The sequence below is a fragment of the Manis javanica genome, chromosome 9 (genome assembly GCF_040802235.1).
Source record: "Manis javanica isolate MJ-LG chromosome 9, MJ_LKY, whole genome shotgun sequence".
Classification (NCBI taxonomy): domain Eukaryota; kingdom Metazoa; phylum Chordata; class Mammalia; order Pholidota; family Manidae; genus Manis; species Manis javanica.
The window spans coordinates 104,393,428-104,421,277 of NC_133164.1; the positions used below are offsets into that span (position 1 = coordinate 104,393,428).

The window sequence follows — 27,850 nt, forward strand, 5'->3', positions numbered from 1 at the left end:
TATATCTGGGCTCTCTATTCTGTTCCATTGATCTATGGGTCTGTTCTTGTGCCAGTACCAAATTGTCTTGATTATTGTGCCTTTGTAGTCACAGTCACATTACTGTACCTTGAAGTTAGGAATGTAATCTCCTCCACTTTGTTCTTCCTTCTCAGGATTGCTTTGGCTATTCAGGGTCTTATGTGGTTCCATATGAATTTTAGAACTATTTGCTCTGTTTGTTGAAGAATGCCATTGGTATTTTAATAGGGATCAGTTACTATACTTTTTAACTCCAGAATTTCCATTTGGTTATTTTTTAAGTTATTTTTATCTCTTTATTGCTTTCCTTTATTTGATGTGACATTGTCATCATACCTTCCTTTGCTTCTTTAACCATGAATTCACTAGTTCTTTAAACTTGTTTGTAATGGCTACTTTGAAAGCTTTGTCTGTTAAATCCAACATTTGCTCACTTCCATAGGTAGTTTCTGTTGTCTGCCCATTTTTCCAGTGTAAGGGGTCATATTTTCCTGTTTCTTTACATCTTCTATAATTTTTTGTTGGAAAGTACACATTTTAGGTGATGCATTACAGCAAATCTGGATACTGTCTCCTTCACACACACTTTCCCCTGAGTCTGGGACCTGGTGCTGTTATTGGCTTATTTATTTGTCAAGTGACCTCTTCATTAGTTTAGTGGAGACTATCCCCTCCTCAGCCTACAGAGTTAAGCCTCTGGTATTTCTCCTCAGGAGACTCAGCCTTGGGTATGCACACAATCATTTCTGGGAGGACAGTTGAAGGGCCCCCACCAGTAAGATGGCAAACTTCCAGCTTCTCTTCAGGATCCTCGGTTCCTGCCGGCGCCACCTGAAGCCCAATCACCTCTCGCCCCCCCTCCCAATCCCAGCACCTAGCCACCAGCCCCGTAGAAGTAACACCACAATTACCGCATGCCCCTTCCTATATAACCCAGCACCTTTCCCTAATAAAGTGGAATTCTCCGGTGAATTGCTGCTGTGTGTCGCTCCTTTCCTTTCAACAGTGATTGGTAGGGCTTTCTTTGTCTCTTTCCTGACTACAGCCAGCAATTAAACCCTTCTAACTGACAGCTGATTGCTCTACAGTGTCCTGGGGCATAAATTGTCCCACCTCCTAAAGTCATCAAGTTTGAGTTCCTTTGAAAGGATAGGTCCTCAGGTCAGTGTTTGAGTTTTGTTTTGACCCCAGGGAGGCCCCTCCCAGTTATCTCATCCCCCAGGTTCTCTTAGGAAAACTAGCTGCTGATAATTCTGCCTATATATTTAACGGTTCTATCAATCTCCTCCTAATTCCTTTCATCGTCACCTCCATTCTTTTTGAGAGTGCCCTTAAGCTTGAATGTCTCCACACTGTTGTAAATGAGGTCAATCTGCTGGAAAAAACTAAGAGATATGGTTTAGGCTTGCTTACCCACCAGGAAAAATCTCTGAGCCAAGGCTCTGCAGCTGGAGCTGGAGACGATGGCATGCTACTCTCTCAGTGACACCACCAATTAAAGAGCTGGGCAGTTGCGGTGGGGGACAGTGACCTCAGGTCTTCTTGGCTGACCTTTCTTAGCATGGAGCCACTACCTTATGAGCCAGGGCAAGGGTAATCAGGGCCCTAATATACTAGCCATGAGATGCCTAAGCTGAAGCCACCATACCATCTCTTAGCTAAAGTTGCCTCAAATTTAGTCTCAACAACCAATAGCTGGGGGCAGGATAGAAATACTATCATGCTAGCCCTTCCTGCAAGACAGCCCTCTGTGAGCTAGAAGGAGAGGGAGCCCTGTTAGTGGTTGCCCCAATCTGGACTGAAGGTTCAGTCTCACTGATTTGGAGGGGGAAGAGAGGAAGCAGGTCTCAGTTCCAATGCTACAAACTGTCACTGTCCATACCAAATTTTAGTAGAGTTTTTGAATAAAGGTTTCTTTATTTGCTAAATGTTCTTAGGGCCTGTGGGTAAAATTGTAATATTTCTAGAATATCTTGCCTGGCTTTAGTACATCTGCATATCAATAGGCATTCAGAGGTGGAAAGAAGTATGGCTTTAGTGCATTTGCATGTCCTCAGGGGTGGAGAGAAGTTCTCTATATCAATGGGTAATTACCTGGGCAACCGAGGGGGTGTCTGAACCTGAGAGGTTAAGAGGAGGGGGCTGGTTTGCTTGCTGGCTTCTCCAGGAGCAGAGGAGAGAGATGGTCCTGGACTGCAGTTTGTAAGCAATAAATGGGTTTGAAACTTTATTTCTCCCTTTGACTGATTTTGGTTTTTAGAGGTATTTTGCCCTGGGATTTCCTCTCCCCAGACTTACAGGGCCATTTCCAGAGACTTTAAATGTTTGTTTGTTTTTTTTAACCAGTTTATCTGGGGAATGGGCCTCTGGACTTTCTCATGCTATCATGTTGGAAGTTCCTTTAAAAACTAATTTTAAGAAACTGTTACCTATGGGAGGAAGGAAATAGTACTTTTCTGAATATAATTTTGACTTTGGAACCCATGTAAATGATTTACTTCAGAAAAGAAAAGCAAATTTGAAGAAGCAATATCTAAAAAAATTGAAAATAAAGGAATCTAATTGTATATCAGGTGGTGGCATAACAATATGGAAAAAATCCTTAAGTAACCTAAAAACAGTATTTTGGCTACACATACTTAATGAGATATATCCGGTGGTGTGCTGGAATTACTTTACTGAAGCTAAATCAAATAAATTATGTTAATGTCACTGTGGGTAAAATTGTGATATTTCCAGAATATCTCGCCTGGCTTTAGTACATCTGCATATCAATAGGCGTTCAGAGGTGGAAAGAACTATGGCTTTAGTGCATTTGCATCATTTCTCAGGGGTGGAGAGTTCATCTCCATATCAATGGGTAATTACCTGGGCAACGGAGGGCTTATCCATACCTGAGAGGTGAGAGGGGCAGGTTTTGTTTCTGCTGGAGCAGGAAAGAGACAAGGAGCATGACTGCAGTCTGTAAGCAATAAGCGGATTTTAAACTTTATTTCTCCCTTTGACTGATTTTGGCTTTTAGAGGTATTTTGCCCTGGAATTTCCTTTCTCCAGACTTACAGGCATTAGGAACCAAAATTTTTGATAATGATATCAGTATAAAATTAAAGAAATTAGGTAAAATCTCTATAATCCTACACTTCCATTGAAAATATCAGTATGAATTAGTGATTTGTTTAACCTTCAAATATACATGTATTTCATTGCTCTGTCCTCCAGTAAAGCTTAGAACAAGCCTCTAGATCTAACTCCCATGTTACAATGTTGTCAGGCAGCTGCATCTGGGAAGGTGTCTCCCTGTGCACTAGGTGAAACCTCAACCCGGACAGAGGAGGATTCTTGACTGATTGAGAAAGAATTCTCTTCCAGGTCGGTAGAGTGTAGGTAAGGAAAGAATTCATTACGGCAAGAGTAAAAGTGAATGTCAGCAGACATGCAGGCAGTAGAGAGCAAGGAAGAACAGAGGGAGAAAAGTAAGTTCATTGAACTCCTGCTTGTTCTCAGGCAAATCCCTTGCCAGCTCCTAGAGCCAGGGTCACCTGGTGTCCAGCGTCTGCTTGAATCTGCACAGCATGGAAACTAAGCCCCTGAGACAGGGACCATGGACTTAGACAGAGTAGGGTGACGGCCTCTGGAAAAAGCAAGGCAAGATATTTACAGTCAAAGCAATGTAACAATGTAAAGTCCCTATTGAAACTCTGTGTTCAGCATTATACAAAGTCAAGGTCACACTAATTCTCTAGGGTAAAGATACTAGACTAGGAATAAAGACATCTTTAGTGGATCAGTTAAAGATCAAAAGGCCAGGAGTGGCTTGGCCTGGAATGTTTGAGTGTTCCGCAAGGGTATCTCAGCATAACCTGCGATTTCATTGTAAACAGCCCTAGCAAACAAGACAACAACCCAGCCCACCGTGAGGGCAAGGCAGGTGGTACAAGTCCACACCCTAAGCCCTCAATTCCCCCAAATTCTCAACTGCCTGTAAATCCCCTAGACAACGCATCACCCTGGGCTCTCTTATCCCCTCCTGGCGTGAGCCAGGAGCTCTGTCCTTTCACCGTACCTCTAAATAAAAGCCTGTACCTTGCTCTCCTACCTTGAGTGTTTGCGACGTTCATTCTTTGGCTCCGCAAATAAGAACTCCGGCATCACCCCTACCACCTCAGGAATCGGGGGAGCCATGGAAAACTGGATGGAGTGAGTTTATATTCTGAGAACGTCCTCTTCCCTACTGGTCTGAAATAAAACAGGGAAAGAATAAAGGATTGTGTTAAGACCAAGATGAAATAGCAAAGTGGCAAAGACATTTAACACTGGAGGTGGAGGTTGGAGAGTTCTTGCTTTTATTTTGGAGAAGAGTTCAGAGACAAGTGCAATCAACTTATAGAACAAGAAATACACATTCAGACAGGAGTGCAGGTGACCTCAGAGAGGAGGCACATTTAAAAGTTTAAAGGAACGTAAAAGGTTTATATGGCCTTTTTGGTAGGGGGTCAGCTTAGGGCATGGTGTATACAGATGATTTATAATTCCTTTGAAGTTTTGTCTTAAGAATAAGGTTATTTAGGTAACTGTCTTTGTTAGGCAGGAAAATAGATATAAGTGAGGTGGAAAGAGAGCAAAGTCAGTAAAGCCCCCTAGAAAGGACTCAGAGTTAACCAGTTAAAACTAGAAAGCCAGGAAAGACTCAGAGTTAAAAGTTATTCAGTTTAAGCTTGAAAGGTCAAGAGCAGTTTGTTCTTGAATGTTTGAATATTCCCCAGATTAAGAGAAGTATCTGGGTACAGCCGATGTTTTCATTGTGTCAATTAGATCATTGTAAGATTTACTCTAGCCTCCTAAAAAGCCCACCTATAAAGAGCATAATACAGACAGGGAGATCCCCATCTTAAAGTCAAAATTGCATTTTGAAAAAAAAAACAGGAAGTTTAAGAAGAAAGATTCTTAATATACTCTTTAGCAAACAAGTAACTCTGCTCACCTTGGAGAAAGGGCAGTCTTGATTGATAAGCTAATTTTGCAGAATTACCTAGAGGACTGACTGATAAGAAACTTAATGTCTCATCAAAGATACTTGAGACCACTTAGCAAGCCCACACCCTAGCCCTTTGTCACATTCCTGAAAAATCCTTAAAAGGGGGAACCCCCAACCTCTCAGGACGCCCCTCTCTCTGAGGTCACCCACACTTTCTAAGTGTGTAACCTTTTAATCTTAAGCTCTTTCCAACTTTTCAGGGCGCTCCTCTCTGAGGTCGTCCACACTTCTTTCTCTCTAACTTGAAACAAAACTTTTACTCTGCTTCACTATGTCTCTGCCTTCAATTCTTTATCGCGGCGGGGACAAGAACTGAGGAAAATACACAACGCCTCTCCCCGAACGTATTGATCTGGATCTTGGCATTCTTTATCCACATAGGTTCATTTACACTTTGAAGGCCTATCTCTTGTCCTGACTACAAAGTTACTTAATTGATTAAGGGAAAGAAGAGGAAGAACATCATGTAGATCAAGTTAAAGAATAAGCTGGGCTTTTTTCACAGGCTAAGTAGATTTTACAATGGCATGACCCTTGTCCCATTGTTAGGGTCCAGGACTCCGGGGTTTCCCAGAGAACAAGACACACCAACACGGAGATGAAAATCCAAGCAAAGTCTTTATTGAGCCAGCAAGCTGGGGTCGACAGCACCTCCCCTGACACGCAGGCCGAGTCCGAGCTGCCGACCCCTAAGCAACTTTAGGTATGGTTTATATGGGATTTCTACAGTCATTGCACCAGAGCCTGCACATTACCCCAACCAATGAATTTGAAACACATTCTATACTTTGGCCAATAAAATTGGAACAGGGATACACCAGGTGCCTGACCTTTGCACAAGCATTCCTATGTGACTTATCACGAGGGTCGTTTACTTCTAGTTATCTAACTTAGGGTAGGGTCCAGGAATGTTAGCCTCAGGTAGTTTCTACTAAAACTGGGTGGCTCAGCCCTGTTCCCTGAATTCCTCTACACCATTTCCCTGCTCTATCTCGGTAGGAAATGCAGGGGATACACAAACATGTTAAATGATACGATGGAGATGCAATCAGCCAAGTCCAGAATTTGGGAAATTTATAAGGACAAATGACACATTTTTTTTCACAAATGTTAAGAAAAAAGGAGAGAGAAAATAAACTATTAAAGTTTAAAAGAAACTTTAGAGATAGAGATTTATGTCAAATGACTGTATAAGTGTTTTTGGGATCCGGATTCAAACAAACCAACTACATACAAGATACCTTGGGACTAATTACGGAAATTTAAACATTGAGTAGGTATTAAGTGATGTGAATAAGTGATTGGATGTTATAACAAATTAGATTTTGAGATATTGTTAATTCTTTCAGATAAGACAATAATATTGTAGTTTTCTTTTTTAAAGAGCTTAAAAATTTTTTTGACTTTCTGATTTCAACAAGCTTCAAAAAATTATGAGATGATGAGGAGAAATTGAACGACTGGATATTTGATGATACAAAGGAATCATTGTCTTTTTAAAATAGTGTTATGGGCTTTTTAAAAGTCCTTATCTTTTATATTTACATACTGAACTGTAAGAATGGGAATAGGTTAGCATAAGAGTAGCCATCTTAGGGGCCTAGAAGCCATTTTATTTAGAAAGAAAAAACTGGGCCTGGGTAAGGCCTTGAAAAACAAGTTAATCATGAGCACCGGGTGGTGGGCAGCTGTGACCCTTGGTCAGTTAATCTTACATACCAAGCTTATCGTGCAGAACCTCCCTAACCATTGAGGAGTAGTCTTATCCTGCCCTTGTTTAACCCCAGGATGTATGTCTTGCAAGAATTATGTATAGCTGTGGAAAATTACTATGAGTTAAGTGCTTTGAAAATGCTATATAAACCCTTGGCTCTGAGTGCTCGGGGTCCTTGTTGAGACCTGCTGTGTGAGGCAGACACTTGGACCCCAGCTAGCTGGAAAAATAATAAACCTCTTGCTTGTTGCATCAATCTGCTGTGGCCTTCGTCTCCTCACTGGGGTGAAGTGCAGACTGGAATAAGGCCCTTGGGTCTTACAGAACTGCCCACCATCATTATGTAGTAATGAGATTTTAAAAAAGAAAGGATCCTGTGGGTAAAGTTGTAATATTTCCAGAATATCTCGCCTGGCTTTATTGTATCTGCATATCAATAGGTGTTCCTCAGGGGTGGAGAAGCATTGATCACCATATCAATGGGTAATTACCTGGACACTGAGGGCTTATCTGAACCTAAGAGGTTAGGCAGAGGGAGGGTTTTACTTATGCTGGAGCAGGGAAGAGACGTCTGGACTCAGTTTGTAAGCAATGGGTTTTAAACTTTCTCTCTTTGACTGCTTTCAGTTTTAGAGGTATTTTGCCCTGGGATTTCCTTTCCCTGGAGTTACAGATCCTTAAATGCTTATAGAATCATTTGTGGATAAAATGATACTGTGTCTGCAATTTTCGTTAAAATAATCCAGGTTTTTGTTGCTTCTGGAAGGGCAGGTGTTATAGGTGAAACAAGATGGACCAGGTGTTACTAAGTGAAGGTGATGACTGTACATAAGGTTCATTAAACATTTTTTCAACTTTTGCTATGCTTAAAGTTTCCATAATGGAAAATTCTAAAATGAACAAAACGTTCTATCCACTATTCTCTTAAAATACAATAACCTCTAAGAAGAGAAGTTGTAGAAAACTTCCATGGCTGGGCAGGAACAAGCCAGAACCTCTGGAATGGGCAGGTCTATGGAGGGTCCTGCTGTGGGGGACACCCCTGCCTGAGCTGTGATCAAGATCTAGCTGTAGAATATGACCTGTGTCTTCTGGAATACTGCTTAGCTAGGCAAGTGTCAGGATAAATAAAGTTCAAGTTCTGGTGTTTTAACATTTTGCTAAATCAGACCCCACACGACCAAACCCACCTTATTTTCTATTTCCACTATATTGATCTGTCTCAACCATCCAACAAGACTTAGCTCAAGCCCTACCCTCTTTTTAGCTACATGGCCACTAATCTCCCTTTTTCCATATTCTGATCGTTCATTTTGTCTTGTTTGTTCCCACATAGTGGTGGTTGACTGTTTCCTGACTATTCTTTTCCCAACCTCAATGTATGCTCCTTAAACCAAGGGCCAAGACATATTTTTAAAAATTCTCTCAGCATCAAAAATACTATTCACAAAGTTGGAGCTCAATTAGTACTTGAATAAATAAAGGCTTTGAAGAAGCCAAAAAGTAAATGATGTAATGGCTTGTTGAACAAAGGCAGTCAATAGTTAGGGGAAAGGATTCTTCTTCCCTCTCTCCGGGTAGTTTCAAGAATCCCACAGACCCAGCGCTTCTAATTGTTAGGAAGATGCTGGGTTTTTTTGACCACTTTGAGTGATGGAGCAAAAATCAGTGCATCTGGTTCTGCATCAGAGCTTGGAATACTTTCTTAGAAGTTGGAATTTAAAAGAATGAGATTTTGCCCTTGTGGTTTGTAATCCCCTCGTGCACTTTCTACACTCCGCGGCCCGGGCTCTCCACTCGCGAGTGCAGCAGGCTATGCTGTGTGATAACACAGAGGGCAGCTGCAGTGCTCGTGTGAGGGCTGCGCGGCAGCTTCAGATATTAGGCAAATGTTCTGGTGAATCCCTAGAATAGCCAAGTGGCACACAGCGGAGACTCATGATCTCTAAGTAACGCTGCTATGACTCCGATTCAAAGGCACATTGTTTGTTCTTCTTAAGGCATCTCCAGCTGAAACTTTTAGCTTTAGTGATTAAAAGATGGATTCATCCTATCGAAAGAATAGAAATTACACAAACGTGTATGAGCCAGGCTCCAGGGAAAACTCCTGTTTGAAAACGGGAAACAAAAAGTAGGACAGTGAACGTTTTCACTTTGGCGCTCTGGTCCTCAGGGGTCACCGCTACCATCCGAGCTGGTGCGAGCGTGGGAGGACAGGGACCCATTGGGCCCCGGGACGAAGGCCTCCGCCCAGTGCCGAGTGTCCGCAGCGCCGCCGGCCAGGCCGGGCGCCACTGAGCGCGGACCTCCGGCGCATCCTAGAGCGGCCGCGCGCGACCGCAGCCAGCGGCGCACTTCCGCCCGCGCCCGTCCCTGCCGGGTGGATGGCTGGGCCTAGCTGCCGGCGTGCGGCTCCCTCGGCTCCTGCCGCGGGCCTCGGGGAGTGGGTGAGTGGGGCAGGGCGCGCCGGAGAGGGCGGGCCAGGGTTTGCGCCGCTGCCGCCTGAGCCGCGCGGGCGGGCGCGCTTCCTCTGGACTCGCGGCCCAGGCCCGGCACGGAGGAGCCGGGCCGGGGGAGCGCCGAGGACTGAGGATGCGCCTGTCTCCCGACCCCCTCCACCCAAAGGCGGGAGCCCGCCCCGCCGGCCTCCCCTCCTTTTGGGAGACTGAGCTCTTAGTGGTCGGAGACCTGGCCTCTGACCCTGACTCTGCCTTGGCCTCTCTCTCACTTTCTCCCTCCGGGTCACCGTTCTTTCAGCCCTAAAATGGAGGATGGCACTATCTGCCCTACCTACACCGTGGGGTGATTGCAGGTTTGGCATGCCTGCCTGCCTAGAAACTGGTGCTCAACCCAGCAGCTTGTAGAGTTATTCGGGAAGCTTAACAAATGCTGAGGCCCTAGAATCGCCAGGGATTGATACACAACCGGGACTGAGAACCACTGGCTCAGAGTGTCTAGTGACAGTAAATGTGGTCCTGTGGTGTGTTCTCGACCAAAATATGCATTTGGTCCAAGGTGAATCATAGTGGATCATGAGAAAGCAAGCGGCTGTTTTTTTGTTTGTTTGTTTTTTGTTTGTTCAAGAAGACAGGGACCAAATCTGGTTTGGATACTTTCCATTACTAGTGCCTAGAATGGTCTATGTCACAAAACAAGAACCCTTGATTAAATAAATTAATTTCTGATTACTTCCCGACCTAGTGAAAGGATTTTCATTGTTTGGCTTGTTCTTAAACTTTTTATTACTGCAATTTTCAAACATACAAAAATAGCATAGTGTACTGAATTCCAGTTCATGATCAATCTTGTTTCATCTACTACCCTTACACCCACTGGATTATTTTAAAGCAAATCTGAATGTACCATTTCATCCATTAAATACTTGTTTATGTTCATAAAACACAACTCCTTTTTAAAACATAGTATCAATCTAACAAGCATTTCATGTTCTCTACCCAGTCAACGTTTACATTTCCTCAGTTGTCATTTTTTTCCCTCCCATTATCAGTTTGTCAAAATCAGGGCCCAAATAAGCTATACATGTTACAATTGGCTGACTTCTGCATCTCTCTTCATATCTTTATCCCTGCCCTCTTTATTTTTTTCTCTTGCATTTTATTTGCTGAAGAAACCAAGTAATTTGTCCTGTAAAATTTCTACATACTGCATTTTGCCTTTTCCAAGACCTGTGGTGTCCTGTAGTAACAGGCATGTAGATTACAGCCTTTTTCAGATTCAGGTTCTTTTTTGGCCAGAAAAGCTCATAGGGTTACTGTGTACTTCATATTGCATCAGGATTTAGATAAGAATCTGTCTTTATGGTATTGATTAATCAGTGGACCTTTTCTGTATATACTGCACAGCAGGGTAACTAAATAATTGACCAGAGAATTACAGAAGGATGCCAGCTAATAGGTGTAGAAGGAATGAGAGAACCTTTTGGCAACCTCTGATGAAATCAAATGGATCGAGGCAGTGATCATTAATGGCTGTTAACATTAGAAAGAGATAGCCAGACAGCGTGTGCTTCCTGATAGAAGTACCCAGTATCACTTATCAAGTATTCCTGGATGAATATTTACCAACTATCCTTTGATGATGGGTGGGGATATATAGATGAGAAAAGATTGGCCATGAGTTGATAATTATTGAAGTTCTGTGATGGATATGTGGCTGTACATTATACTAATCTCTCTGCTTTTGTATGTGTTTGAAATTTTTCATAGTAAGTTTTTTTTTAAAAAAAAGTCTGTCTAATTTAATAGTGAGTTAAGGTCAGCGTGATCCTTTATAATTCTCCATTAGACTTTTACTAAGTGGTTGTTAAACCTGAGTACACATTAGAATCACAGGGGAAAATTTGTTTTTTCATGCTAAAACACATGTCTCACTTGCAAATTTTTCTGTGTAGTTGTTCTGGGATAGAGCCCAATCATCCATAGGTTTCAAAAGCTCTCCAGGTAATTCTAATATGCCTCAGGGTTCTGTACCCATGGCCTGCATGCATTATTTGTTGGGGATTGCAAAATGACTATATTCTATTATTCCTTCTGCATTATTAGCTTAAAATTTTTTTTACCTACTACATTCTGTTTTCTCTCTTGCAAACTGAAATACAGTAGGAAAGCCTCTGCAAATTAAAATATTTAATTGTCAGAGGAAGGTTTGATCTTGGAAGTGAAAATGTGGAGTAACACATTGAAGAGACACTAGCAATAAGCTGAAGATGTGTGTGTAGGGTAGAGAGAGGTACCATCTGTGTGTGGGGGTAAGGGGTGGGGAACTGACTTTTTCCAAATGGAAAGGAAGGTCAGGTGATGTCTAATTAGGAAAGCATGTTCAGTCTTAATGACATTTCATTTAAATCATCAATATCAATTTAATGTAAATTAAAATTAAATAAATCTAATGCTCTCATTGCAACTAAAAACAATCCAAAGATTTAAAAGAGAAGTTAATAAGCCACTACCAGTTTCTTCCATACTTTCTTATAGGGGTTTTGGGCATTGTTATAAAAATGCCATAGCCATCTGTAACTCTTCTCATTGTCATCCCTGTAGGACAAGAATTACCGGTCTGACTTAACTGCAGAATGATTATTAGTTCATGGTATGAATGGATGTACAATAAAATACTCAAATCATTTTCCTATTAATAATAACATTTATTATATATAATGTATAATAACATTTGTCTATTTTTCCTATATATTTACTTCTTCATCCTTCCCTCCCCTAGACTACTGTCAACCACTGGTCATTTTACTTTCTCCATGGTTTTACCTTTTCCAGAATGTTACATAGTTGGAATTCAATTACAGTTTTTAATTAACTGGGCTTAGCAGGTTTTATTTGCTTGCTTGTTTTGTGTGTGTGAGCAGTCATACAGAGTTTGGTAACTTACAGTATAAACTGACTGAGAGTTATTAAAATCTTCCTTGGGATTTCTGTGTAAAGAAAGTTATTAGAGAACAGGAGTCCAGATCCTTCTGAATAACCAAAACATAAATAACAGTAAATCTCACAAGAACCTGTTTCTGGTGATTTTGTGCAGTGATGTGTAATAACTTCTAGATGATCTTTTCATTGCAGGGTGGAAGATGTCTATGGATGTGACGTTTCTGGGGACGGGCGCAGCATACCCATCCCCAACCCGGGGTGCCTCTGCTCTGGTCCTTCGATGTGAGGGCGAGTGCTGGCTGTTTGACTGTGGGGAGGGAACTCAGACACAGCTTATGAAAAGCCAGCTTAAAGCAGGTTAGTGTGCATTCAGCCATCTCATTAGGACTCTCCCGTTCTGCTTCATTTTCTTGGCTGTCCTTTGGCCTTTTGCCGAGAAATAGCCCAGCAGTTGCGTTCTACTGTAGTGCTAGAGCTCTGAGAAGATCTGAAAGGCCTGCTGCCATGCAGGCATACTCACTGAACTTATTTATTTACTTTTCATTCTTCCTGTAAATGTTGAAAACGAAGATTTGTATAGGCTTAGGGGTTGGAGGATGGAGTGGGATACATCAAGTGTTATCAACTGGACACTGCTCAAGCAAAGGAGCAATGTACATACTTGTTTCCATCAGGAGAGAGTTGTAAGTATCATGGAGATGCAAGGGGCAGTAGATGGGCTAGAGGAATGAGATGTTCTTTTCCACTTGGGGCTCACAGGGCAGGCATCTCAGAGAAGGTAACCTGTGAGTTGTTGAAGGAGAAGGAGGGAGAAGAAGGGCATTCCAGTCAGAGGGAATGGAGTGAGCAAGGGGAGACCGAGAAGTGCAGTGGGAAAAAGGCCTGGCCCACAGTCAGGCAGATCTGGGTTCCAGTCCCAGCTGTGTCTCGGCGTGTGACCTTAGCTGATCAACACACCTATACTTTACTTCCGTCATCTCAAAAATGGGGATAAAAACTCAAAGGGTATTGTGAAAATTATATATAATAATCGCTTCTCTGTGCAGTTGTCTCCTCATCAGTCAAATGACCTCAAATGTCATCTCCTCAGTGGCTTTCCCTGAACCTTCAAGTCAAGTAATTCCTCCCTCACCCCAGGCCTTGTACTGCTTTACAGTATTTATATTGACTTATTAGCATCATCAGTATATAAAGTTACCTTGTTTAAATAGTTGTTTCTGTACTGACTGTGTATCTCCTTGTAGGTTAAGGTAAGCTCAGTGATCACTTATGTACCTAGTAGATGCCTAGTAAATATCTGTTCAATCACTGTATGAACAAGATGTTCAGCACTTAACACAGTGCCTCTCACTTACTAGATATTGATAAATGGTAGTTACTGAAATTATTCCTGTGACTCATCATGGTGTGTGGCATTTGATGACTAAAAGAAAGTTAGGTCTAGCATCCAAGGATCTCTTAGTCCAGTGGTGGAAACTGACATACAAACACTCATAGTGTAATGTGTAAGCAGAATAATGGAGGTGTTTTCTAAGTAATTTTGGCACACAAAGGAGAGGGACACTAACCATATCTGTGTGATCAGAGAAAGCATCCCAGAGGTGGTAGCAGCTGAACTAGGATCTAAGAGATGAAGTTTCTCCATGGAGAGAAGTAGGGATGGCTATTCAAGGAATAGACAACAACGTGAGCAACACATAAGGAAATTTCCAGGAGAGAAGTGACATATTTGGGGAATATTGAGTACTTGGCTAGGGAAGATGAGAGATAAGAATGCTGAAGAAGTGAGGGCAGACTGTGAAGTCTTGTGCGATATGCTATGGCATTTGGATCTCACTAGTCTATTGGGAACAGGAACCATTAAAAGTTCCTATTGCCAGGGGAATGACATGGTCTGATTTGTGTTTTAGGACAGTTTTCTTATGACAGATGTTGGGAGAGAGAGAATAGCAAATAGCATCAGGGAGACCAGTTCCAAGGTAGTTGTATTCATCTGAGGAAAAGGAGAGGTTGAGGATGCTGAAGCAGAAATAAGGATAGGGATGAAGACAGGAGACTCACTTTGAGACACTTGTAGAGCCAAGAGAAGGTGGTAACTGATTGAATGCCTAGCATGTGAAGAACCAAAGAATTATTACAAGTTACAGACGGTGATATCTCAGCTCTAAGCAGGGAGTCAGGAAAAGAGCTATTGAAGGAAGGAACTAATACTTACCACTTGGGACACGTGGTCTTGAAGTGTACACAGTTCAACCCTAATTATATACTGTCTTGTGCTGAAACCCTTAGGTGAGGGCAGGTGCTATGCTTTACTTCCCTTGGATCCCACAGGGGTTCCTTTCACGAAGACTCTCAGGGTTAGGCACAGGTCAGAGTGGAGGCTGTAATATTTAACATTTTAGAGAGTAGAAGCTGAGATAGGGTGATTAAAATAGAAAGAAGAAACTGTTAAATGTGGGTACCAGAGGTTTTGGTATGGGTGTTTATGTTTTATTTAAAACCTGTATCAATTATCAAATGCTGCATAACAGATTACAAATTTAGTGTCTTATTTGCATTTACTGTCTCATCATTTCTGTGGGTGGTCAGGGAGTTTGAGCCTGGCGGAGCCGAGTTCTCTGCTTCAGAGTCTCACTAGGTTACAATCCTGTTACACCCAGTGTTGAGGTTCATCAGAGACTCAACTAGGGAAAAATCTGCCTCAGAGCTTACTCGACCTGTTAGCAGAATCCTTAGAGTTGTAGGACTGAGGCTGCTCACAGTTCCTAGGCCTCCTGAAGGTCCTGCTCATGTGGGATTCTGCTTCGTGGTAGCCTGCTTTCCTTCCACTGGCAACGGGGAAAAAAACTCCAGAGCATGTGTGCTAGCAAGATGGACTGTTATAATGGAATGTAATCACATTACATCCTTGTGCCATGTTTTCCTGGTTAGAAGCAAATCACAAGTCCCACTCACACTCAAAGAGAGAGAATCATAGAAGGATGTGAGGGGCCATGGGCCAGGTGGCAGGGACCATGGTACCACCTTAAAGTCTATCTGCCACAATACCTTTCTCTGATACTTCATAGCTATTTCATATATTTTTTTTATTATTTTTTATTTTGGTATCATTAATCTACAATTACATGAGCAACATTATGTTTACTAGACTCCCCCCATCATCAAGTCCCCCCTACAAACCTCATTACAGTCACTGTCCATCAGCGTAGTAAGGTGCTATAGAATAACTACTTGTTTTCTCTGTGTTGTACATCCCTTCCTGTCCCCCCACCCCACATTATGTCTGCTAGTAGTGATGCCCCTTTTTTTTCCCTCTTATCCCTCCCTTCCTACCCATCCTCCCCAGTCCCTTTCCCTTTGGTAACTGTTAGTCCATTCTTGGGTTCTGTGAGTCTGCTGCTGTTTTGTTCCTTCAGTTTTTCTCTATGTTCTTATACTCCATAGATGAGTGAAATCATTTGATACTTGTCTTTCTCTGCCTGGCTTATTTCACTGAGCATAATACCTTCTAGCTCCATCCATGTTGTTGCAAATGGTAGCATTTGTTTTCTTCTTATGGCTGAAGAATATTCCAATGTGTATATGTACCACATCTTTATCCATTCATCTACTGATGGACACTTAGGTTTCTTCCATTTCTTGGCTATTGCAAATAGTGCTGCAATAAACAGGGGTGCATATGTCTTTTTCAAATTGGGCTGCTGCATTCTTAGGGTAAATTCCTAGAAGTGGAATTCCTGGGTCAAATGGTATTTCTACTTTTAGTTTTTTGAGGAACCTCCATACTGCTTTCCACAATGGTTGAACTAGCTTACATTCCCACCAGCAGTGTAGGAGGGTTCCCCTTTCTCTGCATCCTCGCCAGCATTTGTTGTTCTTAGTCTTTTCTCTGCTGGCCATCCTTACTGGTGTGAGGTGATATCTCATTGTGGTTTTAATTTGCATTTCCCTAATGATTAGTGATGTGGAGCATCTTCTCAAGTGTCTGTTGGCCGTCTGAATTTCTTCTTTGGAGAAGTATCTGTTCAGCTCCTCTGCCCTTTTTTTTTTTTGTATCATTAATCTACAATTACAGGAAGAACATCATGTTTACTAGGTTCCCTCCTTCACCAAGTCCCCCCCACATACCCCTTCATAGTCACTGTCCATCTGCATAGTAAGATGCTTTAAAATCACTACTTGTCTTCTCTGTGTTATGCAGCCCTCCCCCCGTGCACCCCACGTACTACACATGCTAATCGTAATGTCCTCTTTCTTTTTCCCCGCCCTTATCCCTCCCTTCCCACCCATCATCCCCAGTCCCTTTCCCTTTGGTAACTATTAGTCCATTCTTGGGTTCTGTGATTCTGCTGCTGTTTTGTTCCTTCAGTTTTCCTTTGTTCTTATACTCCACATATGAGTGAAATCATTTGGTACTTGTCCTTCTCCGCTTGACTTATTTCACTGAGCATAATACCCTCTAGCTCCAACCATGTTGTTGCGAATGGTAGGATCTGTTTTTTTCTTATGGCTGAGTAATATTTCATTGTGTATATGTACCACATCTTCTTTATCCATTCATCTACTGATGGACATTTAGGTTGCTTCCATATCTTGGCTATTGTAAATAGTGCAGTGATAAACATAGGGGTGCATCTGTCTTTTTCAAACTGGAGTGCTGCATTCTTAGGGTAAATTCCTAGAAGTGGAATTCCTGGATCAAATAGTATTTCTATTTTGAGCATTCTGAGGAACCTCCATACTGCTTTCCACAATGGTTGAACTAGTTTACATTCCCACCAGCAGTGTAGGAGGGTTCCCCTTTCTCCACAACCTCGCCAACATTTGTTGTTGTTTGTCTTTTGGATGGTGGCGATCCTTACTGGTGTGAGGTAATATCTCATTGTGGTTTTAATTTGCATTTCTCTGATGATTAGCACTGTGAAGCATCTTTTCATGTGCCTGTTGGCCATTCATCTGAATTTCTTCTTTAGAGAACTGTCTATTCAGCTCCTCTGCCCATTTTTTAATTGGATTATTTGCTTTTTGTTTGTTGAGGTACGTGAGCTCTTTATATATTTTGGATGTCAACCCTTTATCAGATCTGTCATTTATGAATATATTCTACCATACTGTAGGATGCCTTTTTGTTCTATTGATGGTGTCCTTTGCTGTACAGAAGCTTTTCAGCTTGATACAGTCCCACTTGTTCATTTTTGCTTTTGTTTCCCTTTCCCTGGGAGATATGTTCATGAAGAAGTTGCTCATGTTTATGTCCAAGGGATTTTTGCCTATTTTTTTTTCTAAGAGTTTTATGGTTTCATAACTTACATTCAGGTCTTTAATCCATTTTGAATTTAATCCATTTTGAATCCATTTTGAATAATCCATTTGAATACAGTTTTAAAAAATTTGAATAAGAGAATGAAACTGAATCATGTCTAAAATGGGGTTAGACAATGCTTCAGTTTCATTCTCTTACACGTAGCTGTCCAGTTTTACCAACAACACCTGTTGAAGAGACTGTCATTTCCCCATTGTATGTCCATGGCTCCTTTATTGTATATTAACTGACCATATATGTTTGGGTTAATATCTGGACTCTCTATTCTGTTCCACTGGTCTGTGGGTCTGTTCTTGTGCCAGTACCAAATTGTCTTGATTACTGTGGCTTTGTAGTAGAACTTCAAGTTGGGAAGCGAGATCTCCCCCACTTTATTCTTCCTTCTCAGGATTGCTTTGGTTTTTCAGGGTCTTTTGTGGTACCATATGAATTTTAGAACTATTTGTTCCAGTTCGTTGAAACAAATGCTGTTGGTATTTTGATAGGGATTGCATTAAATCTGTACATTGCTTTAGGCAGGATGGCCATTTTGACAATATTAATTCTTCCTAGCCAAGAGCATGGGATGAGTTTCCATTTGTTAGTGTCCTTTTTAATTTCTCTTAAAAATGTTTTGTAGTTTTCAGGGTTTAGGGCTTTCACTTCCTTGGTTAAGTTTATTCCTAGGTATTTTATTCTATTTCATATATTTTTAAGTTAACAGTTTGCAAAGCTAAACCTGGCAAAAAATAAAATAAAGCCTAAAGGAAACTTTACTAAATTTTATCAGTTTTTAAAAAATTTTCTGGCTGCAGAGATCAAGATGAGATGGTAATCCCAGAACATTATCTATGACTAGCATTTCAAAAGCCCCCTGTCTCAGACTGGAATGCAGCACTCTCAATATTTATTAGTTTCTGTGACTAACCCAATATGTACCTATCATTATGTGATTCATTGAAACCCTTTCAGGTTGTCCTGCCTCCTGGGTTAATAATATTTTATGAGTTGCATAAGGAAATACTTTCTATTTCATGCTTTCATGTTCCTAATATGCAAGCTTCTGACTAACAATTACTTGCTTTGTCCATTTCTTTCAGAATTTTAAAGAGCAAGCTTAAGCCTTCCTTTTTTCCTTAAAAATGATTATAAAAAGTATTACAAAAGCATAATTTAAAAAGTGATTATAAAAAGTATACATGCTTATTGTAAAAGTCCAGACAAAATAGAAAAGTATAAATAACAAAAAGCCTAAATCTCCCTCCCCTAGGTAAATTTTCTGTACATGTAAATATGGTAATGGTATAGGTGTATCTGTGTGTGTGTGCGCACAATTTTGCATAAATGAAATCACACTATATTTGGTGTAACCTGCCTTTTTCAACTGAATAATTTATATGAACAGTATATTGAAGATATGTTTCTATGGCAGTAAATATAATTGCACCATCACTTAGAGGATGCTTAATGTTACACTTCTGTATGGATGACATACTCCCCTGAACTTTCTTGCTGTCAAGTGAAACAGAACTCATGCATTTTTTTTCTTCATTTGATAGCTTCCTTTTACCTTTGATAATTATGGTTGCCATTCCTTCTCCTTCTGAAATCAAGTTTCCTGAAAAATGAAATGTTTGTCTTCCCTGAAACTGTGATAACTGTGAGAAGCAATTTTTTACTCACTTAATTTGTCTTGCCTGCCTTGTATTCACAGATTGTTTGGGTGTTCAGTTTTGGCTTTGTTTTGCAGTAGATAGGGAGAGGGGCCAGAAAGTCTAACTTGAGTTTTGAGGTCAAATGAGATCAAGACTCAACAACCATTGTAGTTCTTTTGTCTGCAGAGACCTCAGGTCACACTTATGGGTGCTCTGGCAGCCTCGACAACAGGAAGGGAAAAATGAAAGTGTTCCAGAAGTCCAAAACAACAAAAACAAGTTACTAGAAAGAGAAAACAAAAAGGAGCATATTGAAGAAACTTGTAGTGTGCCTCCTGCAGTTTCTCAAGGTCTGAAATCAGCCTCTGCCCAATCTGTTATTCTCTGCTGTGGGGGCCTGTGCTTCGTGGAGTAGCTTCAGGAAGACACACTTGGAGAATGTTGCCTTGAAGTCACAGGACAAGTCACATTATAATAAATTGTTCTTGTTCTTTTATGGTTTCATGTGTTTGAAATGAAGTTAGGACCAGAAGCCTCTGTTATCTTGTGTTAATTGTGATTGCTACTTTTAAAATGCTCTGTGATGCATCTCACAAAAATGCTGATGTGGCATCCTGCCACATGCCAGCAGTAAATTCAGTTTACCATTGGCTAAATTGAGTTACAACCGGAGCCAGTATGCACTGAAAAAGCTGTTGTGTTAGTGCAGACAGAAAGGAATGGACGCACATACCTTTACATACCACCTAGGGGATCTGCCCAGTGAGCTGTCTTCTGGCATTTGTTGCCTACCTCCTCTCCTTGGTTCTCCACCCCGTTCCTGTCCTACTTCCTTCTCTCTCCCTGCTCCTTTTTTCTCCATCTCTCATCCTCTTCCTTTTCTCCTCCCTCTTCAACCTCACTCAGACAAGCAGGCTCTGACTTGGTTAGTTCATTTCTATCCAGTGTAGAGTCCTTAAAAGGCAGTTTTGGTTGCAGGCATTGGTCCAGTCAGTTGGAGCCAGGGGAGCATTTGTTTTGCTGGAAGTACACGTACGCTTTTCCCAGAAGGAACAGTAGGAGGCAGTGTAACTATCAGATGCATTTGACGCTTGAGACCTATTAGTTGAAGTGAATTGATTATTTATTTATTTATTTTTACTAAGAGGATATGTTGGAAAATACTGTTAAACTGTAGCACTGTAATTTGAAGATGTTATATGGAAATGTTATTAAAACCATCTAGTGAAATAAAGCGTGTCTTTCTTACACCTACAATTATGTAGAAAAACAAAGAAATAATTTTGTGGTGATAAGTACAACTCCAAATTCACTTTACTACTTCCTGTGTAAGTTATATATGTTTCCAGTAGCTTTGTATAGGTTTTTATGTCTGAAAAATTCCCAATATTTTATTTCTCTGCCTCAATCAAAAGGGAGAATTACCAAGATCTTCATTACACATCTTCATGGAGACCATTTCTTTGGCCTTCCTGGCCTCCTCTGCACCATCAGCCTGCAGAGTGGCTCCATGGTCACCAAACAGCCTATTGAAATCTATGGCCCTGCAGGGCTTCGGGACTTTATCTGTCGAACCATGGAACTCTCTCACACTGAGTTGGTCTTCCCTTATGTGGTCCACGAGCTGGTGCCTACAGCAGATCAGTGTCCTACAGAAGAACTGAAAGAATTTGCACATGTGAATAGAGCAGACAGCCCTCCCAAAGAGGGACAAGGAAGAACTATCGTACTGGACTCAGAAGAAAACTCATACCTTCTGGTTGATGATGAACAGTTTGTTGTAAAGGCATTTCGCCTCTTTCACCGAATTCCCTCCTTTGGGTTTTCAGTTGTGGAGAAGAAACGCCCAGGTAAACTCAATGCACAGAAACTGAAAGACCTCGGTAAGTGTTCTTTTTGCTTCCCATCAGTGGAGCTGTTGTTAACTGAAACTGTTAGAAGTGTCATAGAAACCTTCCTTTTCTGTCTCCCAGGTATAAAAGTGACATTTTCTCCACTTACTTCCTTTGCCCAAAGTTTAAGGGAAAAAAATGCTTCAAAGCAAAACCCAAATAGATATTTAAATCTTCTCTTCAGAGGGTCCACATTCTTAGTCTGCCTTTCCTCAGCTTAGACTACCTTGATTGGCAGGGTAGTTTTTTTGTCTTAGGTCTAGGCTCTTTATTTTTTTTATGTCTTCTTTGTGATATGTTTTCAGTGATGTCTTTGGCCTGAGAATTTTGCCGTAGCCCATAACCTTGCAACTGCAGCCATCTATTTTCAGGATTTTCCTTCTCTGTCAACTTTGCCTAATCATTCAAACCTGATTAAGTTACTTTGATGCTTACTTGTTACTTAGATTAAGTTACTCTGGTGTTTAGAACACTTTACCTCAACCGTTCTACCTATCTGGATTGACCAAAGTTGGAAGCAAGCACACAAAGATGGGCTTGGGCGCCATCTGAGGCTTCACATCCCCTGCATGCAAGGCTATTGTGTTTGGGGTCTTCAGCACTTTGCTGGAAGTAGTGTCCCGGTCCATTGTACCTCCAGCACCATTGCCTTCCTTCGCATGGCCACAGCAGGGTCTCTAAAAAGCATGATAGTATCTTTTGTATGTTTATTTCTTTATTTATATAATTTCTTCCTTCCTCCCCAGCTAAAACAAAATGCTAAATAGTGAGGAAATATGACTTGGCCAGAAGTATTCTTGTTATTTAAAAGCCTGTGGAAATACAACTATACTGGGACACTTTAAACAGGGTTTGTATTAGAATTAGTGAACACATTCTATTTGTAGGTTTTGTTCAGAGTGATGATAAGGTGTTATTCTAAATTAGTATGAGATTTAAGCCCGGTGTGGTAAATGTGGATCTGCCCCGATCTGCAAAGAAGATTGATTATGTATGATTGCATAAAATTCTCCTTGGTCTTGGGATCCAAACATTCCCCTCTAACAACGTTTTTTTAATTAAGCCAGTTTGTCATTATTTCAATGGACTCCTTAGTTTTACCCAAAGATGAGCTTATTAAATAAGGCATTCTCAAAAACTGTTATTCCCATGCACAGCAGAGTACCAGGGCTGTTATTTTGACTGTAATGAGTGAGGTCTTAGTGGGGTTTTAGAGCTTATTGGGACTTTAGAGGTTAAAATTCATCTGACCTGTGCTTGGAAAAAGTTCTAAGTACTAGAACAATGCTAGTATAAATAGCCAATACCGAACTTTTAAAAAATGTATAAATATTCGAGTTTTGCACTAGTAGTAAAATATTTGTAACAATTAAGAATTGGATGCCTTTTCCTATATGCTATTTGCTGTGCTGTTAAAACAGACTCTCTTAACAAGTCATAAATTCCATTCCTGTGATGTGATGTTATCTGCCTCCATCATTAGGTGTTCCTCCAGGTCCTGCCTATGGGAAGCTGAAAAATGGAATTTCTATTGTTCTGGAAAATGGAGTTAGAATTTCTCCCCAAGATGTCTTAAAAAAACCGATTGTTGGAAGAAAAATCTGCATTTTGGGTGACTGTTCTGGGGTTGTGGGTGATGGAGGAGTGAAGCTGTGCTCTGAAGCAGACCTGTTGATCCATGAAGCGACCCTGGATGACACCCAGATAGACAAAGCAAAGGAGCACGGCCACAGCACGCCACGGATGGCAGCAGCGTTTGCAAAGCTGTGCCAGGCAAAGAGGCTGGTTCTGACTCACTTCAGTCAGAGGTATAAACCAGTTGCCTTGGCCAGAGAAGGAGAAACAGATGGGATCGTGGACCTGAAAAAGCAAGCTGAATCAGTGTTAGATCTCCAAGAAGTGACTCTAGCAGAAGATTTTATGGTGATTGGCATTCCGATCAAGAAGTGAAAGCAGTGTTCCTGAATGTGTCCTGACTTGTCTGTGGTCCATTACTGACCAACAGTCAAGTCCAAAATTATTTGGGTCCTAATTATCCTGACAAGGATAGAGCCACATTGCTGAACTGACTCAGCCATGAGAGGGAGCAAGCTTTTTGATAAATCATTTTAAAAAGAAAAAAACCCCAGCATTCTTCTTAAAAGGCCAAACTTGACATGGTCGGTTACTCAGACCCACGTTGTGTCTTGTGGCTGCTGCCTCAGGTAGAAGCTGGTACCCTGTGCTGCCTGGGTTTAGCTTCTGCCGAACTTCACAAAGTACACGGGGCTCGTCCTTCCTGGCTGAAAATGGTATTTTAGCAGTCTGTTGAATCTGCTCATGTTATTAACAGAATAGAAATATAATGAGATATTGGACATGCAGGATTGAAGTTGGCATGTTAAATCTTGAATTCTTTACTGGAAAACTGAATGCATGATCAGGCTAGTTGTTTATCCTTCAATTAATATTTTATTGAATTTTCTGGTTTGGTTTAAACCTGTGGTTTTCAGCTAGGGGGTGTACCACTCCCCTAGACAGCATTTTGAAACTGTAGATATGTTTCTTGTCAAAGTGACTGAGGGGGGAAGCGGGACCACAGAGAGTAGTACTGGAATTTAGTAGGGGCTAAGGATGCCTGATCCTATGAAGTTGGGTCAATCCTATACAATAAGGAATTCTTTCAACCCAAAATGGAAGTTGCAGGCCTATTGTGATGCACAACAAGTTAGAACTTATACTCCCATTGTGAATATGTTTTATCAAAATTAGTGACATAATGAGTTGAACTAATAGGTAAGTCAGATTCTCCAACAAATCCTAAAGAACTAGCTAAATAAATAAGTTGAAATTGGAATGTCATGTCAGATATTATTTGACACAAATGAACCATGAGCCAGAGCTTATGAATTTGGAGGTAAAGAAATGGTATCTATTAGACTGAAGTTTAATTTGTGAGTCCCAATTAATAATTCTTTGAGCACAATTTTAATCAGTTTTCTTTCTAGAATAGCTTTTTCTTCTGAGCTGTCTGCTACCTCTCTTCTGTCTGCCATGGGGTATCTGACTCGTTTGTCTCACTATATTTCTCAAAATGTGTTACCTGGAAAGCTAGTCTCAAGTACTGATTCACTCAGAAGAGTTTCCTAATCAAATCAGTTTATGGCTATGTGTCCCTCTGGGAATGTCTGATTGCCCATTGATACTTAAAAATGGTACTGCTTGAGTGATCATAAATCAGGCTTTGGTGCCAGAAAGACCTGATCTCAGAGTCCCATTCTGTACTTTATGGTGGTACCTATGTGGTCTGGAGCAGATTACTCTATCTGAGCTTCAAACTGTTCATTCTAAAATGGAAAAAAAAGACCTTCCTCATAGGATCATTTTGAAGATTAACTAAGACAGTTCTTAGGAAGCATAATGATTTGCATTGAGAATCCTGCATATAGAGGCCTGTCGACTACTGAATCCCTTTCTCAGTCTTGTTTCATCATATAATTTCTGTTAACATCTCAAGAACCTAAAGACTTTATATTAAACATATTTAGAACTATTGTCATGGTATATACTGTTAAATTCCTTTGGGTTCTGGGGCTTTTTTAGTAAAAAAAATGTTGACTCCTGGATGGTTCTTGAATTCCTAGAATAGCAATAATCATGATGGGTCTAGTTATTCAAGACCTCGGTCATTCTGAAGCAGTCTCCAGAATCATCTGATTCTGGCCTATTCTAGTTCCTTGGCTCACCAAAGCAACCAAGTTTGACCAGACTTTAAGTGTATCTTGATTTCTGAACTCAATTCAAACAAGCATTTATCAGACAGTTATTGTGTGCCCAAACCTGTACAAGAAGGAATGGCTAGTACTAGTACCTCTACTGCATGGAGTTCTTAAGGGCAGACTGTATCTTAGTTACCTCCACATTCTTGGAAATACCTACCCATAGTAAGCACTCAGAAATGTTTGTTGAATGAAATAAGACTTTGATACCATTTCATACCATGTGCAAACTTTAGGGCCTGTGCCTAGCCGATTTCATTACTGTCTTTGTCCAAAAAAAAAAATACTCCAAGTTGGTAGTATCCCATTCACTGAGAACCAACTACTTAGTTTAATAAAGCCAGGCTTTACTGTGTTGGAAGTATGTAAATGAATATAAGAAAATTCCAGGCTCACTAAGTGTTAGAGACACATAAGTAAATTTAAGTATGTGCACTTCCTTCAAATGTTCTAATTGTAGCCTAGCACTCAGTTTTTGCTATTCCTGATTATTATTTGGTAGCTAACTTGAGCTATGCCCTGAGAATCAGGCTCTATTAATATATGTGGGCTAAGCCTTCAGAGACCATGGGAATGTGGGAACAAATTGACATGTTGGAGCAATCAGGTGTAGGGGGTCATTCCATGGTGAGAATTCTTTCTTGGACTTTTTATTCTAGCCTAGAATTTGTTCTTAATGGTAGGACACACTAAGAATTTGTGGAGCTAGGATTAAGAATGATGCTTACATTGGACTTCCCAGAGCCTGTAATCTGCTCATGGTTGTATAACTCTAAGAGGGGATTAGAATATATACTGTGTCCCAAATTTATTTGATCACCGAATTCTCTTCTGCCAAGGAACATCTTGGAACACTGAGAAATGCTGTTCCTTAATACTTCTCAAAGTTTTTAATGTTTTTTTACCTGCATAATTGAGGTGATGAATAGATAGGATCTATACTTAGTATAGTATTTTCTTTGTTCTAAACTGACACTGAATTGCCAGGAATGCATAGCACTTTCCAGTTCTCAAATGTGTTTAGACTTGCCCAAATAGACCGCAAAATCAATTCTATTTATGAATACATGTCTAATTAGTTCATAAAAGCAATGCATACTTGGTAGAGATTTTTTTGTAAAGATTGAAGGAAAGAGCTGCTTCTGCATGATTCTGGTCCAGTAGTCCTCATACCGAGGTATGAATCATTACTCAAGGTATCACATAGGTGGACAAGGGTATGTTAATAGACAGATTCCTAGGCCCTGATACTAAAGACTTTTAATTCAGTAGGTCTGAGGTAGAATCCAAGAATCTGCATTTTTAATAAGCCCCTCAGGTGATTCTGAAGTATATCGGTGGCAGACTCTGGGAGAAAAAACTGTCTTTTTTCTATGCATTAAAAAATGGGGGTATGTATAGATATTTTATATATATGTAAACATGTTTGTATATGTGTATATATTTAGCACACATGCCTATTTTTGTGAGTAGGTTGACTTCAACTTTTTCTCATTTAACATTATGAGCATTTTCCCATGACATTAACTGTTCTTTGAAAGCATGAATGATTTAATGATTTTATATTCTATTCTTTAGATAGAATTTAACTATTTCCCTACTTTTGGGGCATTGAGATTGTTTTTTATAAATAATACTATTCATGAATATTCCTGGCTATAAATCTTTGTATCTCTGAGTATTTCCTAAAGATTGGTTTCTCTGAAGGTCAAAACATCTGACTTATTTTTTTAGACTCTGGATAAGAATCGCCTACTTGTTTTCTAGCTCACATTCAGCAGCAGCAAGAGAGAGGCCTGTATCTACTTCATGGATAGATGATACAGAATATCATCAAATTATGACCTGACATGTCTCTTCTTCGAGGCATTTGTCTTATGAAGATTATTTTTGCCTCCTTGTGCAAATAATTTTATTATGTCTTGCAACTAGCACATATAATTCAACTGTGATTTCCTTGAATGTTACGCCAATTTAAGAATTTGTCAGTGTTTACTTAAAGGGGTAAAAATCCTCACTGCCTCAAATATGTTCATGACAGATGTACAGTGAAGGTACTTTTGTCTTCACAAAGGTATACATTTGTAGTGAAATGTACCAGTTCTGTCTTTACTAATTGATGGATTTTTCAAGTAATAAAAGTATTTTTTCTTATCTGAGAAGAATAAAAAGGAAATTGTGGTAATGCTTTGAATGCTCTCTCTTGGCAGAACAAAATTTAAGTAGGGCTGGGCTGGGACTTTGGGTAGATCAGGAAATTCTTTTATTAGTAGGAAGTAAACAGTGTTCAAAACTAAAAAATAAATACAACTTTAAACATCTTACGTTTAAAAAAAGGGGGTGGGGGAGAAAATACCAGATGAACAGTTAATAGTGGAAGAAGGGATCCTTAGTAGAAGGTGCAAGGGGTACGGAGAAGGATGGTCAGAGGACCATTTTTTAAAATTTTATTTTGGTATCAATGTACAATTACATGAGCAACATATGGTTATTAGACTCCCATTATCCAGTCCCTACCACATACCCCATTACAGTCACTGAGAGGACTACTACTTTTTATAAGCCCAGTAGTTCTAGTACTGTTTGCTGTTTTGGACCACTTATGTGTGTGTGTTTTCATGTACTTTAAAAATTACATTAAAATACACGCATACAGGCATGATTATTCTGCTCTGAATACTCCTATCAATTGCTGGTCTCCACCTGGGCACTCCAGACTGTTACTCTTGAGCCTTTTTAACATTCCAATCTATTCTCCATTCTGCAAAATGATTTTTTCCAAAATGCAGACCTGCACCTAGCATCCCCTCTACTTGAATTAGTGGCCTTTTTCTTATCTACTCTTTCCAACCCAGTCCTACTCCATAGCCTGACTCATTTTTGCAGCCCAGCCACATGGGCCTCTTTTTAGTCTTTTGTCTGAGGTTTCTGTCATTGCACAGTCTGGACCCAGATTGCTCTCTTAGCCTGGAATGCTCTTTCTCCTCTCCCCAAAGTAACCCTTACTGGGCCTTCCCTTCACAGCTCTGCAGTCTTATCCTCCTGGAAGCTTTCCCAGACTTCACCATCTAGGT

General features: G+C 40.5%; 2 protein-coding genes and 1 long non-coding RNA gene across 5 annotated transcripts in view; 2 read left to right on the forward strand and 1 right to left on the reverse strand.

The window, feature by feature from the left end:
- Positions 1 to 964: 964 nt before the first annotated feature.
- The window catches only part of LOC140843445 (uncharacterized), a 77,335-nt gene continuing 50,449 nt past the window's right edge, over positions 965 to 27,850 (reverse strand). For both annotated transcript variants that reach the window (XR_012121223.1, XR_012121222.1), the window contains exons 2-3: positions 4,118 to 4,257; positions 965 to 3,652 (exon numbers count right to left, since the gene is read on the reverse strand). This is a non-coding gene — a long non-coding RNA (uncharacterized lncRNA). The remainder of the gene's footprint in view (positions 3,653 to 4,117; positions 4,258 to 27,850) is intronic.
- On the forward strand, positions 9,072 to 26,952 carry ELAC1 (elaC ribonuclease Z 1). Its single transcript, XM_073213081.1, has 4 exons — positions 9,072 to 9,217; positions 12,362 to 12,526; positions 20,542 to 21,009; positions 22,502 to 26,952. The coding sequence occupies exons 2-4, from the start codon at positions 12,370 to 12,372 to the stop codon at positions 22,966 to 22,968; spliced, it is 1,092 nt and encodes a 363-aa protein (XP_073069182.1). The 5' UTR covers positions 9,072 to 9,217; positions 12,362 to 12,369; the 3' UTR covers positions 22,969 to 26,952.
- Positions 12,386 to 27,850, forward strand: part of SMAD4 (SMAD family member 4) — a 108,732-nt gene continuing 93,267 nt past the window's right edge. Inside the window, exon 1 of one of the 2 annotated variants that reach the window (XM_073213078.1) lies at positions 12,386 to 12,526. The gene's annotated coding sequence lies outside the window, so the exon portion shown is untranslated. The remainder of the gene's footprint in view (positions 12,527 to 27,850) is intronic. The other variant, XM_073213079.1, reaches the window with a different exon arrangement.

Excerpts from the sequence above, each read along its gene's own strand:
- ELAC1 (XM_073213081.1), top strand. The coding sequence starts at position 12,370 with ATGTCTATGGATGTGACGTTTCTGGGGACGGGCGCAGCATACCCATCC. Across the intron at positions 12,527-20,541 it reads GAAAAGCCAGCTTAAAGCAG|GGAGAATTACCAAGATCTTC; the intron begins GTTAGTGTGCAT and ends CTCAATCAAAAG. Across the intron at positions 21,010-22,501 it reads ACAGAAACTGAAAGACCTCG|GTGTTCCTCCAGGTCCTGCC; the intron begins GTAAGTGTTCTT and ends CTCCATCATTAG.